An 18,689-nucleotide genomic window follows, 5' to 3' on the forward strand; every position below is an offset into this window, starting at 1 on the left:
ATACACATGAACAGACTGCCTGTCATTTCCCAGAGTCATTTCTGTGACTCTTAACTGGAAATACCAAGTAGTAAAAGAACAGAGAAACTGAAATCCAACCCCCCCACACCTCCTGTTTCTCTGAAAGGCCGTTTCTGTGACAGGATCAGACTGGCAGCATGCACAAAGCTGCTGCCACTGCTGTACATGCTACTGGTCAGCAGATACACAAAGCAATCCCATTTCCAGAGCTGTGAAGCTGGCAGTAAATTTACACAGCCATTTACAATAGCTTTGAAAAATAAAGAAAAACAAAGCACAGTCATTTCAAGCTCCATTTGAAACAGAGTGAGAAAAATCAATGTTTGACAAATAGGAAGGGACAAACTCTGGGTAAGGAAATACTGCTAAGCTTTTAGAAACATTTGTGGTTTTTAACTGGCAATCAAAGAGTGAGCAACCTGATGCCTTTGGAATACCTGTGTACTTGAATGGCAGGAGCTGTTAAAACATATTGGGAGTCCATCATTAAAGCAAATGGGACAAAGCTCTAGTTAGTAATTAGTGTGTTACTCAAACAAACATACCAGCAGTGGGGCTAGTTCTGCAGTCCTTGCTCAACACATCTGTACCATCAGTTCTCTACTGGTAAAAGCCTGATCATGGCTGCTCCCAGTTAGCTATTTAAGTTTTGAATGTGTATTTGAGGTAGGAATGGATTCTGTCCATGTTAACTCAGCCCTGGCTCAGACTAACTTAGGTTAAAAGGAATCTCTGGATGTCATCTAGCTTATCTCCTGATGAGGAAATGTAAAGTGGGATACAGAAAGGGTGCAGGGCTCACTTTAGGGGTGCAGGGGAAGGGCATCAAGAGCTGTTCATATTCCTGGCCCAGCATCATATCCTCTCAGCCACAGGCTGCAGTTACCATGCAAAAAATGAAATCTGGCTCTTCGTTGGTGACACCTGAACTGTGATGAGTAGGGTTTCCAGGAGCAGTGAGTCTCTTCCTTGCCAGAGACACACTGAGCAACACCACCTGCCATGGGAAATTTCTCTCCATGCCCTGGCACCTGACATCACCAGCCTCTGAACTGATCCTTGCAGCATTCTGCCTTCCTTCCCCCTCCCCCAAGTCACGTAATCACAGAATGTTAAGGGCTGAAAGGGACCTTTGGTCACCATCTAATCCAACCCCCCTGCCAGAGCAGGTTGCACAGCACAGTGTCCAGGCAGGTTTTGAAAAATCTCCAAAGAGACAGAGACTCCACCACCTCTCTGGGCAGCCTGTTCCAGTGCTGGAGTAAAAAAAGTTCTTCCTCGTGTTTAGATGGAACTTCATATGTTCAAGTCTGTGCTCATCACTTCTTGTTCTGTGACTGGGCACCACTGAAAAAAGACTGTCCCCAGCCTCCTGACACCCACCCTTTAAGTATTTCTAAGCATTGAGAAGTCTGTCTTCGTTTCTGCAGACTAAGAAGACCCAAGTCCCCCAGCCTTTCCTCATAAGAGAGATGTCCTAGTCTCCTAACCATCTTTGAAGTCAAGGACAGCAGTTCTCTATCCTTGAACTGGGGAGCCCAGAACTGGACCCAGTACTCCAGATGCAGAGAATCCATGTCATTCCCACTGTTGCTCTGGATTGCAGCACCAGGGGAGCTTGTGGACACCACAACTTTCCTTATTTTACTGGAGACTCTGACTGCACCATTTTGTCACCTTTCCTCAAACCATTCTTAATGTCCAATGCACCTAATGAAGTTCATCTCACCTGAGGAAGCACTACAATAAGCCACAAACAGGGCTTTAAAGCATGTCTTGAGGCTCTTGTCCTTTCCTCTTTATTTCACTCCTACTTGTGGGCATTTTCTTCAGCTCTGTGTTATTAACGCTACAGTTCTCCTTCATCCCAGAGTCCTCAGCCTGCTGTTTCTTCCCTGTTTGCCTTTTCCCCTCGGGAGTCAGCAGAACTGATGTCTCAGGCTGAGGGTGTGTTACAGCACCTTGCAGGCAGCACACAGCCTGGCACCTTTGTTCCCGGTTCTACAACTCCAGCTGCCTCTGCTTCGCTAGCAGCACACTCCGACAGAACAGAACCCCCTCCTTTCCTACAGCAAAACTCCACACAGGACCTCCCGGATTGAAGGCAGCTCCATATTATTTGTAAATGGCTTAAGACAAATGCAAAAATCGATCCAATTTAGTCTTTTTTTCCTTGTCAGATGGCTGTTTGACTGCCTTTTTGTACTTCCCTGAGCTCCAGCCCTCAGTCTGAGAAGCGATCTAACTACAGGCTGAGCCTGTGGCTCCTATGAGCCCGCAGGGTGTTCCGGTTCTGCAGGGGGATGTTCACTTTCTGGCACTTTCCCTCCCCTCCCCCTGAGAGCAAAACCTAAAACCTTCGCTTTCCAGCACCAGAAATCGGAGCCGTCGGCGTTCCAGCGGGTTTGGCAAACGATCCGTAGGGCTGCACCCCCCGGGACCACAGCTCCGGAGCATCTCCCTCCCCTGAGCTCCCCCGGGACCACAGCTCCGGAGCATCTCCCTCCCCTGAGCTCCCCCGGGACCACAGCTCCGGAGCATCTCCCTCCCCTGAGCTCCCCCGGGACCACAGCTCCGGAGCATCTCCCTCCCCTGAGCTCCCCCGGGACCACAGCTCCGGAGCATCTCCCTCCCCTGAGCTCCTCCCTTCTCCCGGACGGAGCCGGGCAGAAACACGGCAGTAACGCTCCTCTCTCTGTCTGTCTGTGTCTGTCTGTCTGTCTGCTCGTTCCCTGCAGCCTGCCTCCTCCAGGCCGAGCTGGTGAATTACGAACGAGTCAAGGAGTACTGCCTGAAAGTGCTTCAGAAAGAAGGGGAGAACTTCAAGGCGCTGTACCGCTCGGGAGTGGCCTTTTACCACCTGGGTGACTACAACAAGGCTCTCTACTACCTGAAAGAGGCACGATCCCGCCAGCCAGCAGGTACGGGGTGGGTCAGGGATGTGGCTTTGCGTGGTGTGGGGTTTTGGTTGGGGTTTTTTTGCGTTTCTTTTCACCAGCCCTAGTCTGCCCCGGAATTGCTTGCTTTGATGTCCACAGGGGATAGCACGACTTACTCTTATTCTCAGCTATCCTCCCCTGCAAGCACTCTCTTTAGTGCTGCAAGGTTGCAGTGCCCAAAGATTAACCACTACTGATGGCAGGATTGCTGGGATGCTGTCTGTGTGGAGGGGATGCTGTCTGTATGGAGGGGATGCTGTCTGTATGGAGGGGATGCTGTCTGTGTGGAGGGGATGCTGTCTGTGTGGAGGGGATGCTGTCTGTGTGGAGGGGATGCTGTCTGTGTGGAGGGGATGCTGTCTGTGTGGAGGGGATGCTGTCTGTGTGGAGGGGATGCTGTCTGTGTGGAGGGGATGCTGTCTGTGTGGAGGGGATGCTGTCTGTGTGGAGGGGATGCTGTCTGTGTGGAGGGGATGCTGTCTGTGTGGAGGGGATCCTGCCTGCCTTTCCCTCCCCAGAGTCTTTATGGAAAAGCAAGCCGGATGGGCAGGAGTGGATCCTGACTGCTGAATTTTCTGACTCTTTGAAAACAAGCTTTTTCCCCATAGCAAAGTCAGGAGGCTATTTGTAATCCCCAGCAGCCTGTCACAAGGGTTAGTATTGTAATTTGATCAGACACAGACATTTGCTCACAAAGCACTCATTGGGATACTTCAACTTTCACCCTGAAATCAGCCAAGTACCTGTCATCCACCTGTAAAACCCAACAATTTGTTTTAGGTTAGGAAATAAATTATATATTGAAACAACTTAGCCTTGCCTGAGTAGCCACCTTTCTGCTAGCCTACCCAGCCTCAGAAGGTGGATAGAAGGCCATGATGCAGAGAGGGTGCTTTTATTTTAAAGAAACCTGCCTAATAGAGAGGGAGAGCAACACTATTGTTTAGACCCTTTCAGTTAAAGGAATTTTGTAATAACTCAAGGAGAGGATCATGAGAAAACAAGACAGAAGCCATGTGCAAAGAAAACCCCACACAGAAGCTCTTCCACCTGGACCTGAGAGGGGAAAAGTAAGAACTGGGCATGAAATGGGGGGAGCCTGGGCCCAGGCAGAGCACGATGGAACTGATGCTTACTGAACCCAGGAGGCAAAGGAGGCTGAGCTGCCTCTGCTTGGTTTTTGGCAGGCACTGACCCTGTGGGGCTCCTGTGGTGGCTGTGCTCTGGACGAATACCAGGGTGGTTGTATAGAGGGGTGCTCTGGGATCTCCTCCCTCTTCCAGTCCCCAGGAGGGTGCTTGGTCCCATCTGCCTTGCTTGGCCATGGGCTCTGGGCAGTCTGACCACCCCACACTCCCTGAGCAAATGTGCTCACTTTAGCCTATTTTAGTTTACAGTGCGCCCTTCTGCTTTCAGCCCTTGCCAGAACTAGGAAATTGAGAAGCCTACGTGAGAGCAAAAATAGTGGAAAATAAGTTATCGTAACCTTGAAGTTCTGACTGGGCTCAGATGTGGAGAAGTTCTTTTAGCTGAGCAACTTTGATTCCTTTTTTAGCTATGTATTTCTGTACTTCCCTCCCCCTCCCCCTGTGATACTCTTTATCTGGTATCCCTTATTGCTCCTTGAAATAAATACTAATTTATTCAACAGCAACAGCTTCAAATACCACAGCTTGCTGCAAAAACACACCAGAAAGTGTCCCCAAAGACCCTTAATGTATACAAAAAACAGTTCTGGCCTTCAGCTCTGCATCAGAGACTCTTCCCTGTTAGTGTTAGACAATTCAGTGCTATTGTTCTACTGTTTTATTTATGATTATGGAAAACTTGAGGGGGGTATTCAGGAGGAAAGAAGTGAGTGCATACAGGGAGAAAGGATGAGGCTGTTAAAACACAGCAGTAGGAATCAGGTAACATTATCAAGAATTATTATGTGAACTGGAAAAAGTCAGTGTCTCCATCTGCAAAATGAGATTATTTTCCTTTATCTGAGGTTTCACTAGGCTCACTGGTAAAAGCACTTGGTTATTATTACAGTCATGTTCTGTGTGTTCTCTTTTTTTTTCTTTTTTCTCCCCAGTAAGAAATGCTTTGGGCACAAATCACTGGCAGTTTTTCCCTTTGATAGGGGAGATTTTAAATGGTAAAGAGGAATTAGCTAGCTAAGGGGTTTACTATTCTAAAGGGCTGTCAGCAGAGCAAAACCCTTATGGCTATTTGCTGTCTGTCAAGGGTGAAGCATGGGTTTGGCCTCATTTCTTATGTGACCTCCAAACAAAAAAAATCACAAAAGCAGATGGAGATAACAGCCAATAATTGTATAACCCTCCTTACTAAAGGACAGGGAAGCCACTCTGAAGTTGTGCTCTGTGTGTCCACAGAGCAGGGCTCATGGCAGAGCTCATGGGCTGCCTTCCTGAAGCCCTGCAACTCACAGGTGCTGGGAGCAAAACCCAAACCGTGATACCTGCACTGCAGTTAAGCAACTGGACTCTGAAACTACAGGAAAATGCTTTAAAATATCAGAAAGTCACTATGCACAAGGACACAGGCATATTCCTAAAAGCCTGAAGAGCTGCTGCTATTGCAGCTCTGCCAGCATCTCTTTGTATGGTTCTGACCCCACATCTGAGTTGTCCTTACCTGTTATTCCCACGTCAGCAGAAGGGCATCACTTCTTCCTCACTGAGAGGTGGGAGTCTTCATTAGCATTATCTTTAAAATACTTCTCTGCAGGCAGAGCTGATGTGGTGCAATATTCCTTGATGGAAAAGGCTCAACAAAGACAGAGTTCTGTAAGCAGAGCACTGCTCTCATTATTTCTCTGTGGTCCCTCAAAAAGGAAGCAAAACATGCCCAAACCTGCCCAGGAGATAACTGACTAGCTCACAATGGGAGCACCTCCTGTCCTCTGTCAGGCTGCACCTTCTTTTGCCCCTGGCTTCCCAAGCATGGAGAAATCTCCCAGGTGAAGGAAGTTGTGCCATGAGCAGGTGGCTACCTTGCCCACCAGCCAAGGGGCCCAATTATGCACCAAACCCACCCCCACCCCCTCAGCCAGGTGCTGAGCCCCTGCAAGCCCAGGCAGGGGTGATTTCCTAACACACCTGCACAGCCATCACCTGCCCCAGGCAGACAGCCAGACCTCAGCAGCAGGAATGCTTGCCCAAGCTGCAGACCATCAAAGCCTTGCAGGGCACAGAGCAGGGATTGCAGTGGGGGCAGGCAGCCCAGCAGGACTCTGGCTGGGCATTAGCCACATGTCTGCCATGTGCACTCCTTTTATTTTAAGCCTAAAACTCAATGCAGCCCTTTCAAGCGAGTTCCTTTGCTCCTAGAGGCAGAATTATAGATTCACAGAATGTTTCAGGTTGGAAGAGACCTTCAAGATCATCCAGTCCAACCTTTGACCAACACCATAATCTAACTACTAAACCATGTCCCTAAGGACCAAATGTCTAAATGCCTTTTAAATACCTTCAGGGATGGTGACTCAACCACTGTCCTGGGCAGGACATTCCAATGCCTGACAACCCTCTTAGTGAAAAAATATTTCCTAGCATCCAGCCTGAACCTCTCCTGGCACAGCTTCCATCCATTCCCTCTGGTCCTATCTCTTATCCTCAGTTCACTAAGAAGAGGCTGTTTTCCTCCTTGATCCAACCCCCCTTGAGGTAGTTGAAGAGAGCTATAAGGTCTCCTCTCAGCCTCTTTTTCTAAATAACCCCAGCTCCCTCAGCTGTTCCTCATAGGACTTGTGCTCCAGGCCCTTAATGAGCTTCATTGCCCTTCTCTGGACATGCTCAAGTAAAAAGACTGCACAACTAAAACCACTTCTGTTTTTAAAAAAGGTGCTTTAAAATTTGCTGAGCTGAGATGAAATGCTCACACATGAACAGCCCAGGTTGCTGGTGTACCTTCTCTGTCACAAGAAACAGCAGAACTTCTTGGCTTGTGTATCTTGCCCCAAAGAGGACAAGTAACAACCACTGAATCCTGTAGGATGATGCAGTTGAACCACCTCATCAGAGACAGCATGGAAAGTCACAACACCACTGCCACAGCCCCCTGCTTCCCCCTGGCATCCTTGTGGAGAGCTCTGTGTGAAGGGAGACTTCTCATGTTTAAAGGGACCTTTGTACCCACAGCTGCTTCGTTGGATGCAATACCCACACTGGTTAGTGCTGGATGTGTTAGCAGCAATTTGCTCATCTCTGAAAGCTCAGGAACTTCTCATTTCCCTGGCTGGTGTGGGGCACACTGCTGTTTGGATAAGGAGGAGACAAGACTGCTCTCCAGCTGTGGACTACAGGGCACTACAAGATGGTTTCTGAGAATTTAGTAACTTAAATGGACTGAGCTGGCCCTGGTTAGCTGGCTGAGTACAACTGTCAGTAAAGGATCATTTTCCAATCAGTACATTAGTAAAAAGGGCTATTTTTAAAAATTTTGCTTGCTTGCTTCTGATACCACATGGCTTTTGCCACCAGGTGGGTGCCATCAGTGTGGGAAGTCACCCTTTTGGCAGTATATCAACATGATTTAAGAAAGGACTGACCATGAGTGCCCCAAACAAGATCTGTCTGGGGATACATACCTACGCTTCAGGGTGAACAGGTTCCCTCATGGTCTGTGTGCTATGTTTATGCACTGGAATACTGGAAGGAAGAACAGGGTTCAGATTACCACCTGCACAAATTTGGGATGTCACAGCTATCCACAGGGTTGAAGCACTGGTTCTTTGGCCCCAAGAACTTCATTAGATAGGATAGACGAGGCAGCATGCAGCACACCACATATGACAAAAATGCAGAGAGAACGTTGTGGTAAAATGTTTCCAAATCTGAAGTGTAAGGAAAGCAAGGGTACAAAGATAATGTGAAGGAAACTCTTCCAAATTCAACTCATGGAAAAATGTGAGAAGAGTGAAATAGGCTGTAAAAGGAATGGGAGGATGAAAAAGCAGAGCATAACTGTACGCAAGATGTCCTTAGGGACTTGCATGCAGGCACAGCAGGAAGGGAAGGCGATGGAGGTGCCATTCCACAAGAATAGGCAGGGATGACCTAGAATTTCTCAACTGTGAATTCAACTGTGGTGACCAGGAGCAATCAGAGAGAAGGGGAAAAAACAGCTGAGGCAAGCCCGTGAGAAACAGGGGTAGTGAGAGCAAATCAGATCAGGTTCTCCAAGAGCAAAGCAGCAGAGTTTGGTTCAGAGCCCCTTCCAACCAATGCTGTTCCTGCAGGCAGCACTGGCACCGTGTTGCTCTCCAGGTGATGCACCAAGGATGAAGGTGAAGTGTGGCTGTCTTTTACAAGTTGTAACCACCAGATGTGTCTGTGTGTGCTCTTTTCTGCAGATACCAATGTCATACGATACATTCAGCTGACGGAGATGAAGCTCAGCAGATGTTCCCAGAGAGAGAAAGAAGCCTTGTGAAAGTGAAGCCCAAGGAGGAACATTTCCTTCCCAGAAGCCCATTTGGTGGATTTTCCTGTTTGCTCTGCCTCATCCTCATCTCCTCATTCATCCACTTTCCCTTGCTCTTCATGGAATCCCAGTTTTGAAAAAAAGAGACTTAGACACTGGGTATGGCTTCTTGCCAACTGCAGTAATACCCATTCCCTGTGGCAGGAGAGCACAATGGCTACAGCCAACCTTGTTCCAAGACAGTGTCACACACCTGGAGTAGGCAATGCTGGGGGACCTTTTTGGTCCTGAGCTGACTGCCTCATTACCCTTAGGGAAGCAAACTCCCCGGAACAACTCCTGACCAGGCAAGTTGGAGATGAACAGCTTGGAGAGAGATCTCTGAAGCTTTGAAGAGCTGAGAAAGCAAGAGAGCTACTGGTCTCTTCACAGGGGACAGCAAATGCCTTTTTACCATCAGTTCCCTCTGCCTGCTTCTCCAGTGTGTGTTGTTGGTCTCCAGTGAGAGCTCTCATGCTCCCAGGCCAATGCCAGTGAAAACTGTTTCTAAGCATCCTCTTAATGAAAGCACAGAGCTACCCTACCAACTCCCTGCAGAGCTATCCCAGTGCTGGAAGAGAAGGCTGTGGGCTACCACAGTATGCTGGATGGACTGTAAAAAGCATGGTGTACAGAGGGAAAAACTGTGAAATAATTCATTAAAGGCAAATAAAAATTATAAATAGGCAACAAGTCCAGGCATTGCTTTTCAAAGTGAGCTCTTGGGTTTCCCACATCCAGACAGGTAACATTGTCTGGTGAGGGGGGGGGAAGCATGGGGGGGAACACAGAACCTCTCCTTTCTTATCTTGGCTCTGCCAATGCCTTGCTGTCTGTTCTTGGGCAGGTCACGTAGACTCTGTGCCTCAGTTTCCCCATCTGTGCACAGGGGATAATTATACTTCCCTACCTCGCAGGGGTGTTGTGAGGATGTGTTAGTTAATGTTTGTAAGTAACAGTACAGTGATGTACAGTGCTAAGTATTATCAGTATATTGGAATGAGGTCTGGATTCTCCCACCTTGTGCTGGTGCTTCCTGTGTCCTGGTTTTTTTTCTTTTGTAGAAGAACATGGTGCTGACAAGCAGGGCAGGACTAACAGCTTTGGAGCCTATTTCAGCAGCTTGTAGGACCTGTTTAGACCCTCTCCAGCAGTCTGATCACTTCTAAGAGCTCAGGCCCCTTGGCTTAAGGGTCCTTTACTGAAACTGCCAGTGATGGGATCAGTAGGGGCCACAAACACATTTCCAGTGGGACTTCCCCATCAGTGGCCCATCGGGACCCGTTTCCAGTCCCAGGATGTACACGAGTGGTCTTATCCCATGTTAGTGAACATGAAATGAGCATACCCAGACCTGCTTCACTCAGCCCTCAGCTGAAACACAGAAACTGAAACACAGAGAGCTGGATAGACAAAGTTCAGCCAAGTGTTGCATGCTTTGGTCTCAGAGGATGCAGTGTCTGCAGACAGTTGTCTATAGCATCCCACAATCCAGCTGTGGTATCTCCCCACAATGCTCTCTAGCCAAAATCTGAAGGAGTTGATAGAGAAACATGAAAAGGCAAATCTCTGTCCTTGCCTCTCAAAAAAAATGAATTAGCATTCACTAGTTCTGTGACACATACCAGCCCACACTGGGGGTGGCTAAGAAACCATCTTAAAGTGGTATTTAAGTCTCTGAAATAGGGACCTGCATCAGTTGTGTGAAACTTCTATTACCTGGGATGGCACCAGGAGCTCATATTCCTCAGGTGTTTGGTGGAAAGCAGCTGCTTCCCAAAGTTGGAAACTGTGTGAAGTCACTGTGAAGGTAAGGGCTGCATTCTGGAGGCAGCACAGTCACCTTCTTCAGATGGCCTATGGTTCATATATCTGTGCTAGAAATAGCAAGGACCTCTGCCCACCACTACACATGTCTAAGCTGCTAGGACAGCAATCAAGTTAAAGACAAAGAGGACAAATGAAAGAGAGGAAAATCTGTAGATGATTGTTAACTAGATCAGAAAAAAAGTTAGGCAGAGCTGTGCAGAGTGCATGTAAGGTGTACGTGGCACTGGATTAACTACGTGAGCTACATAGATTCCAATTGTCAGGCACATGCAATCCTTCATTTCCTAACTGCATCACAGCATGCAGCAAATTCAAATAGAGGCAGCTCCCCCATACTTCATATTGCTCATGACAGTTCATCCCACATCTGATTGTGTCTCTTCACTAGGAGTGAAATTAGAATTCATCTTGTAGGACATGCAGGAGGAGATGATCCCACCCGCATAAACAGTCTCTGCCTCAGGAAAGCTCAGGCAAGCAGAGCCAGGCTTGTTATGCATGACCTTAATGTAAGTGAAAGGGTATTTTCCAGTCACTGGATATGTAGGTCCATGGACTGTCACTTTGTCTGGAAACAACTTTAGCCCTCACAATGGCTTCATGACACAGTCACTGCATCAGCCCCATGGATATAGCAGTATAAAAAGGGAGCAGCAAACTCCAAAATACACAACACAATCTCTTCAACCTCTTTCCCTCCAGGAGCACTGCAAAGTGGGGAGGGGAAAGTGTTAAGTTTATGAATGTGCATATGGAAAAGACCTCAGTTGCTACACAACAACCTGCTTTTTGCAGAAAATGATTGTCCTCATACAGGTTGACAGCCATGGTACCTGCAAGCAGTGCCCAGTCACACCAGGACTTGGAAGAAGAAAGTCACCAAAGAGAAAACAGTCAGGGACTGTTTTGCCAGCAATGTAGCATCTGTATGTTTCCACAGAGACACAGAGCTTGAGCAAAACATAGACAAAACTCCAAGTGGGAGCCTTCCACACAGCAAAGAGAGAGACAGCATCAATGCTGCCAGAGCCTGGGCTACACTCTCCCCACAGAAGGCAGCTCTCCCTTGCAGTGTCAAACATCCCAGAAGAATTTGCAGTCTAATTGGAAAGATGTGCAGACATTCCACCACTTCTACTGCACGTGTGAGTAGGGAAGAGCCTTTTGATACTTCCTAAAAGGCTTTGTCTTCTTCAGAGAGAAAGAAAAGGCATATTAAACATCCAGCACATCCTGCAAGGGGCTTTTCAGCTCCAGAGGAGCAAGCTCCTAAATGACCATTGGCAAACAGGGAAACAAGAAACACAAGAATGAAATAAGGGTTGGTCATAAATGCAAGAATCTCGTATCGAGCCCCCATGTATGCAACAAGGCCCTCCAGAGGGCCATAGTTAAACAGAATTACACACCTTTTCCACTGAGTGGTCCTCAGCAGCCAGATGTGGAGGTGTTGGCAGAGGCCACCCAATCCCACTGAAGTTACCCAGCTATTGCTATAGGGAGTTGGAAAGACAGAGGAGCACAGTTGGATGTGGTCATGTTCACTACCAGATGAAGCTGTTTCCTGTGGAGCAGTTAAGTGATAATGTGAAAATACACACCCTGGAAGCCAAAACAAACAAACAAGGCTTTTAGAATTATAGACTCATAGAATATGCTGAGGTGGAAGGGACCCATCAGGATCGAGTCCAACTCCTGTCCCTGTGTAAGGCACCCCCAGGATCACACCATGTGGCAGAGAGCATCATCCAAACACTTCTTGAACTCAGGCAGGTTTGGGACTGTGACCACTTCCTTGGGAAGCCTGTTCCAGTGCTCAGCCACCCGCTGAGTGAAAAACCTTTTCCCGGTATCTAACCTAAACCTCCCCTGATTCAGCTTCCTGCCATTTCCCTGAGTCTGGTCTTTGGTCACAGGAGGGAAGAAATCAGAACCTGTCCCATCTCCTCCCCTGGTGAGGAAGCCATAGACTGCAATGAGGTCTCCCCCTCAGCCTCCTTTTCTCCAAACTGACCAAAGGCTTAGCTACATTATTTGCAGTTCACAATTGGCAGGATATGCAGCAGGAAAAAGGACAGGAAGAGTAGAGGTGATTTTCCAGCTGGAGGGGGCAAAAGAGGGGGAGGCTTCCTTCCTCCAGCACAATCATTTAAAGTGTGAGAAGACAAACCCATGCTGGCTGCAGGACTTTTCCAAATATGTGTTAACCATTGCAGTTGTGAAGAAGGTTTTGTTTAAATTAAGATAGAGGGTATGACAGGAAGGAAGGCAAAGGTCTGGCTATTCTTGCTTGTTAGTGAACCCAGGAGCCCATAAAATGGGTGCAGAGCAACCCCTTTAGCTGTGCATCTCCATTTAGCTTCCCCAGAATTTCTCTGTAAGTTTCATCTGTGTAGATGTTCTCCACAAACTATACCCAGTGGGCCCAGGAGTGCCTGTCTTCTTACAGTGGTTCATGTGAGACTTCCAGAGGGTTTGTCTACCTCGTTTTCTTTGTGCTCAATCCCTTCATGGTACCTTTTCTCTTTTCTTCTTCCAAGGGGTGGGATAAGTGAGATTAAAAAATCTCACTTTTCTACCAGTTGGTTTATGTTATGGAACAAGATGTTGCTACTCATTCAGCCCCTCCCTATCAGATATTCTATTACTAACTGTATTGCATAAATATTAATGCAAAGAACACTTTGTTCTGTTTAACTGTGAGTTATGGAAGAGGTTTCCACTCGTGGGGTGAACACCATGTGAGCCACATCCCTTTTCCTCACCTAGAAGCTCATTTTTCCTGTTCCTTCCTTCCTGCATGGGGTTTCAAGAGGAGCCAGCCTCTCCTTAAGACTTCTTTTTCCAGTTCCAGTTCATGTGAGACTTCCAGAGGGTTTGTCTACCTTGTTTTCTTTGTGCTCAATCCCTTCATGGTACCTTTTCTCTTTTCTTCTTCCAAGGGGTGGGATAAGGGAAGGGGGGAGGACATGCACTGGGGAAACCAAACCAAATTCACTTGGGATCTGACCAGTATCCCCCTTCTCTGTTTGTTTATTGACCTTTCCTCCTCAGCACACTGATACTCCTCCCAAGTTTCTCCTCTGAAACTCCTTGCCCTGCACAGTCATTGGGTCAAGGCTTGGGCAGGGGTTCCCAAAATGAGGAGGAACACTGGTGAGCCAATGTGCCCCACAGATGGCATGCTTGGGAGGGTGCAGTAAATTATCAGGTCCCTTAATACTACTTTAAAGTTTGCACAGCCAATCAGTAGGACTTTGTGTCACTGCAGATGATATGAAATGGTTTCCAGAGATTGTTCTGAGCTGATCTTCTTATGACTTCCTCAGTTACTAAATGGTGCCAACACCACCACCAACAGCCTCAATGCTGCCTCAGTGAGGGTTGTGAAAAAGCCACAACACCTTCCTGGCTCCTCTCACAACTACAGTTTAAGGAACATAAACTCATAGAGATTTGATAAGAGTATGTCAGGAAACTTGTGGCAATACGTGACTTCAGCAGCCTGCGAGGTGGGAGGGGGTTTAAGTGGTACCACAGATGCAGAGAGGGAAAAAACCTCCTCTCTTTTGCTTCCCAGAGACAGATGCTCCCTCTGTCCCAGCAAAGGGCCAGCTCAAACTCTGTTCAGCCAGATCTCTGCCTACAGCAGCTGTTTCCAGTAGTGCCTGCAATGGTGAATCAAGAAATAGATGTGAAGGGCCCAGGATATTACCATGGTATGCTGGTTTCACGGGCACTCTTTATCCTATGGAAAGCATCTGTTGTGTTATAGGACAGGTTCAACCATGGCAGAGCTGCTCCACAAGAGAGGCTGACTTCACAGGCCCTACCCATGGTTTTTCTCTTTCCCTTATTGCCAACCAGGTTTTATAAATAGCAGCAGCTCTGCACAAACTAACTTCCACAACTTTTGTTTCCTTCCAGAGGGTTCCCCTTCACTCCCTTGCCAGGGAGTGTGATCCTGTGCCAGCTCAGAGCTGCCTCTGGCAGCTCCCCATCACTGTGGAGGAAACAACCTATAACTTAGCCAGGGTGAACTGGCACGGGAATTTGGGAATAAGAAGAGGAATTTGGCTGAGGCTTTGGGGCCAACACGGGTACTCAACCAAGCAGTGCCACCAGATCTGCAGTGATTACACGTGCCCAGGCACCTGTTACACACTCACAGGAGCTCCCTGTTGCTCACTGCAGCCTACAGAGGTGATGGGAGATGAGCTCAGAGGAAGAGTGAATCACCAGTGTACTCTCTGATAATGTTTTCTCCTGGGAGCTGAGCTAACAGAAGCACAGCAGCATATGTTCTCTTGTCTGTTGTCAGAGTTACAAATTAAAACTGTCATTCATATGAAACTGTACATTTTCTGTACTAGACCCCAGATTACCTCAGTGCTGTAAAGGTTTGATGGTTTTCAACTACTGTGAAATACTGACATCCAAAATGCAAAATATGAGCACTGAAAATGACAGAAAAGATTTATACAAAGAAATCTGCCCTTCCCCCTAAAACAGTCACTCTGAAAGGAAAGGGAAAAGAACTGGTTACTGCTAACAAAAGCTAGATTTTATATTAAATAATCTCAACCAGTGACTTTGCAGCATTTACAGAGGTATTCCTCAGTCTGAGTGTGTGTGTGGTTCAGCCTTTGGGGCAGAAATGTCTGAGACAGAGTTGCTCTGTCCTTGGCCTGCTGTCCATCCCACAGCAGGACCTGCTCTAACTCCACCAGTCCTGACACCTTTTTACTGACTGCTTCACTCTCTTGAAATGAGGAACAGAGGAGGAAGAGACACAGATGCCCATACAGTCTGGCAGGAGTTCTGAATCCAGTGTGGAGGAGGGCTTTTTGGAATGGGAGATACAACAAACTCTGAAGCACAAGAGGAAATAGAGAAATGGAACAAGATAGAAAAAATGAAACAATAGAGCTGGTAGCAAGTACTTTCATCTGTGCCAGAAGTAGGACTTGTGCTAAGCAGGACTTGAACACTGGGTGGAAAGGTCCTCTGACCCTGGAGACAGGAGGAGGAAGAATGAGAGTATTTTCCTGAGGACGTAAGTTTACCTCAGGCAGTGGCTGTCTGATGGACCTTTAAATGCTGATCCCTTTCTTTTGCTTTCGTATTGCTTTCCATATGGTGAACCAAGAGACAGTCCAACTGCTTTCCCTTAAGGTATTTTTCAACATCCAGGAGGGTGGGGAGATGGGGACACTTTAAGACCTGTATTAGCTGGAAGTGGCCATCCACCTTCATTATGTCTGTTGGGGACAGAGATATTTTGAGACCTGAAACGAAACAGATGAGGGAGTTTTTTCCCCAAGGCTGATAAAAGAGTTTGATTTTCTTATTGACTTCAGATTCCATCCCTTTGGTCAAAGTGTTCCATCAAGTAGGCTGGTGTGCAGTATGGTGGGAGGGGGTTTTTGCTGTCAATACCTCTCCTTCAGCAGCCATTCAAACTCAGATGCACTCACATTGTGTTTCTCTTGTTCTAGACAGAAACTGTTGCTAAGCATGTGATACTACAATTAAAATGCATTTTAATGGCTGCTAAGAAAAATACATATTCAAATTACCCAGAATAAAAAAGATGAACTAAGCATTTCTCTTATTTTGCTTCGGATAGACAGCTGAGGGATTTACAGCTGGGAACACAAAGATTTTTACTTTCTTAACCAACAATGGATGGTTTGCTGCCAGTCTGACTGGCAGTGTTATTCTCATTTCATGACGGGAGCCCAAAGAAAATAGCTCAGTATGGCCTGGAAAAGCCTCAGGGGAAATGGATGGACTGTGCTATCAGCTCCCAGAAAAGCTGATGGTGATGGGAGCTGCTCTCCAGACTTCCTGCAGACTCTGCAGACTTCCTCCACTTCCCACAGCAGCAGTACTACTGGGTTACAGCAAATCTTTTGGCATCAGATAAAACCCAGCTGTTTCATTTTACCTCCTACAAATTTCTCTTTAGAAAAATGGCTACATGCAAATGGCATATTCCTTCAGTCAGAGCTGGTCTCCTGCCTCTTGCTGGGGCTGAATCAGATCCAAGTGACAGCTTGCTGAATTCAGTGGGATATCTCTGAGGCTCGGCTGCCTGTTGGCAAGCTCAGAGAGAGCACATAAGTCCATTCCCTGAAATAAGCTCAGCAAGCCAAGATGGAAGCCCTTTCACAGGGTTCTTTAAATGGCTTCTGGCCAGGAGAGATAGAGGGGATGAGCCAGGATGCTCACAAAAAATCAGGTCTCTGAAGAACAGATATGAGACGGGATCTGACATAAGCTTCTCAATCTACAGGGGTGGCTCATGAAGCCAGGGCTGACCTGGGACTGGGCACATCCCAGTTGCTAACAACTCTCATGGTTTTTGACTCTCCCAGTCTTTGGTGCTGGGACTGCACTCTTATCCTGAAGTACAGGTAAGTCCTTGTTCATAAAAACCCTTAAAAACCTGAGTAGTAAGGGCTCCAGACACCAGGAGGCTGTGTTGGGCCACCACAGCAAGGGGGCTCGGGATTTACTGTCTTGACTGGTTTCTGGAAAACTATATAAGAGAAGATGATGAAGAGCTGTACACAGGAACAGGGTCTGAATCTCAGATCAGTCATTGGGAATACAGCACTCTCAGTTAGAAAACCCTATAATTTATAGTATACACAGTCAGAAATTAAATAAATATAAAAAAGAGGAACCCCACAGTGCCATTAGTATGGGTTTCCATTATAAAATGAGCTCAGCTTTCTTTCAAGCAATGCATCTTCTTCTAAGACACATGCTCTTGTTGAAAGTCCTTTCATTTCCACTGTTCTGGGACAGCCTTTTCCCACTCCACCTATTATTAGTCTAGAGACTGATGTGGAGTTCTAGGGATCCCAAATGTCTGTGACCATATGTCAGGTGGACTCAGTTAACTAATGAAAAGGGCTGTGTAATAAAAGCCTGGATCTCTCCTTTTCACTTGTCACCAGTATAAATTCAGATTCCCTGCAGGAACTCCACAGCTCAGTTCGTGATGAGCAAGGCAAGCTAAATCATCTCATCCCAGAAATCTAGGTAAAGTAACAACTCTGAAAATAGGACTGGAAAAGATCATTAAGAGAGGATCTGCATCAACCCATTGCCTTAAGGCAACCAGGTCAGACTAAGTTAAACTGCTTCTGAAAGATGTTTATCTAATCTGTTTTTAAAAGCCTCCTAAGACAGAATTCCATAGCCTTCGTAGATGGAAGGTTAAGAGACTTTTTACTAAAATTTAAACTAAATCACCTTTGCAGTGATTTAAACCATTTACTTCTTCTTTCAACAAAAGCAGATACAACCAAAAAATTCCTTTCTTGCTTTGCAGCAAATCTTGGACTTCCTTTAGTCTTCTCTAGGACTATAATCTTCTACCTTCTGTCAACACTTGTGCAACTCAGCAAGTTTTCTGGCTGCTTTGCTGTTCCTCTCACTCTCCTCTGGATTTCTTCCAGGTGGTTTACATCTTTACTGGAGTGCAGTGCTGAAAGAAGGACAGTTCTCCAGGTGTGTGCAAGACAGAGCAGAAGCATTAATTCAGAAGTCTTCTACCCAATAGGTCTACTTATATATTCTTTGCATTAGCAAGACATTGTTGACTCGTGTTCAAATCTGAACATAATTTGTTCAGACTGCTTTGACTCATCTCAGTTTTTCTTCTGCTGCATCTCCATCAGATCCTTTTGTATCAATGCACCCAGCACTCCTTACTGAGCTGCATTGTATTTGACTGACAAACAGACTTCAGGAAAGCAGAAATCACAGTTCTTTATCACAGAAAGAGCAGCTCTGCACCTCTGCTTTTTAAAGGATACATACAGCCAAATTTTAAGGCAAAGCAAAATGAAGGCTTGGCACAAAGTACCAGCTTTTGGGTGAGGGGAAATCAGTACAGCTGATTTTTTTGTAGTATTACTACTTTTGTAGGATTGCTAACAAGTTCTACAGCTGCCCAAGCTCTGCAGTGGCTAAGAAAAACACCATTTAGCAGTTGAGAATCACAGGTAATTGGGAGCATCACATCACACACACATCTCTTTCACCAAGCAAAACAACTCCCCCTGCTCTTCTAGACCACCTTGCAGAATCAGGAACACTCAGGTCATCCGAAAAAAGTAGAATTAATAAGGGCTGAGCAAGCTGGGAGCATCCAAGAACAATGGTGGTATGTTGTTTATCACAACCTGCAGCTTTTTTCCCCAGAACCCCCTAGTTGGGCTGAAGATGGATGTTTCTTTCAAAACCTTCTAAACAGCGGTCACAGGCAATGTAATCCATAGATCTAAATCCCTGGCTCTCCTGGGTGTCTTGTGGTTTTTTACCAGCTCATGCACCTGACCATGAAAAGGAAACAAGGAGATGCTCAACAGAAATGAGAAAAAAGGCAATTGTTAATCCATGCCCAGTTTC

The 18,689-nt window shown here is 46.6% G+C and overlaps 1 protein-coding gene across 1 annotated transcript in view; it reads left to right on the forward strand.

The window, feature by feature from the left end:
- Positions 1-9,122, forward strand: part of TTC9 (tetratricopeptide repeat domain 9) — a 29,511-nt gene extending 20,389 nt beyond the window's left edge. Inside the window, exons 2-3 of the mRNA XM_030452114.1 lie at positions 2,760-2,942; positions 8,323-9,122. Of these exons, the coding sequence (XP_030307974.1) occupies positions 2,760-2,942; positions 8,323-8,402 (263 nt within the window). The 3' untranslated portion in view covers positions 8,403-9,122. The remainder of the gene's footprint in view (positions 1-2,759; positions 2,943-8,322) is intronic.
- The last annotated feature ends 9,567 nt before the right edge of the window (positions 9,123-18,689 follow it).

The sequence above is a fragment of the Calypte anna genome, chromosome 5A (genome assembly GCF_003957555.1).
Source record: "Calypte anna isolate BGI_N300 chromosome 5A, bCalAnn1_v1.p, whole genome shotgun sequence".
Lineage (NCBI taxonomy): Eukaryota > Metazoa > Chordata > Aves > Apodiformes > Trochilidae > Calypte > Calypte anna.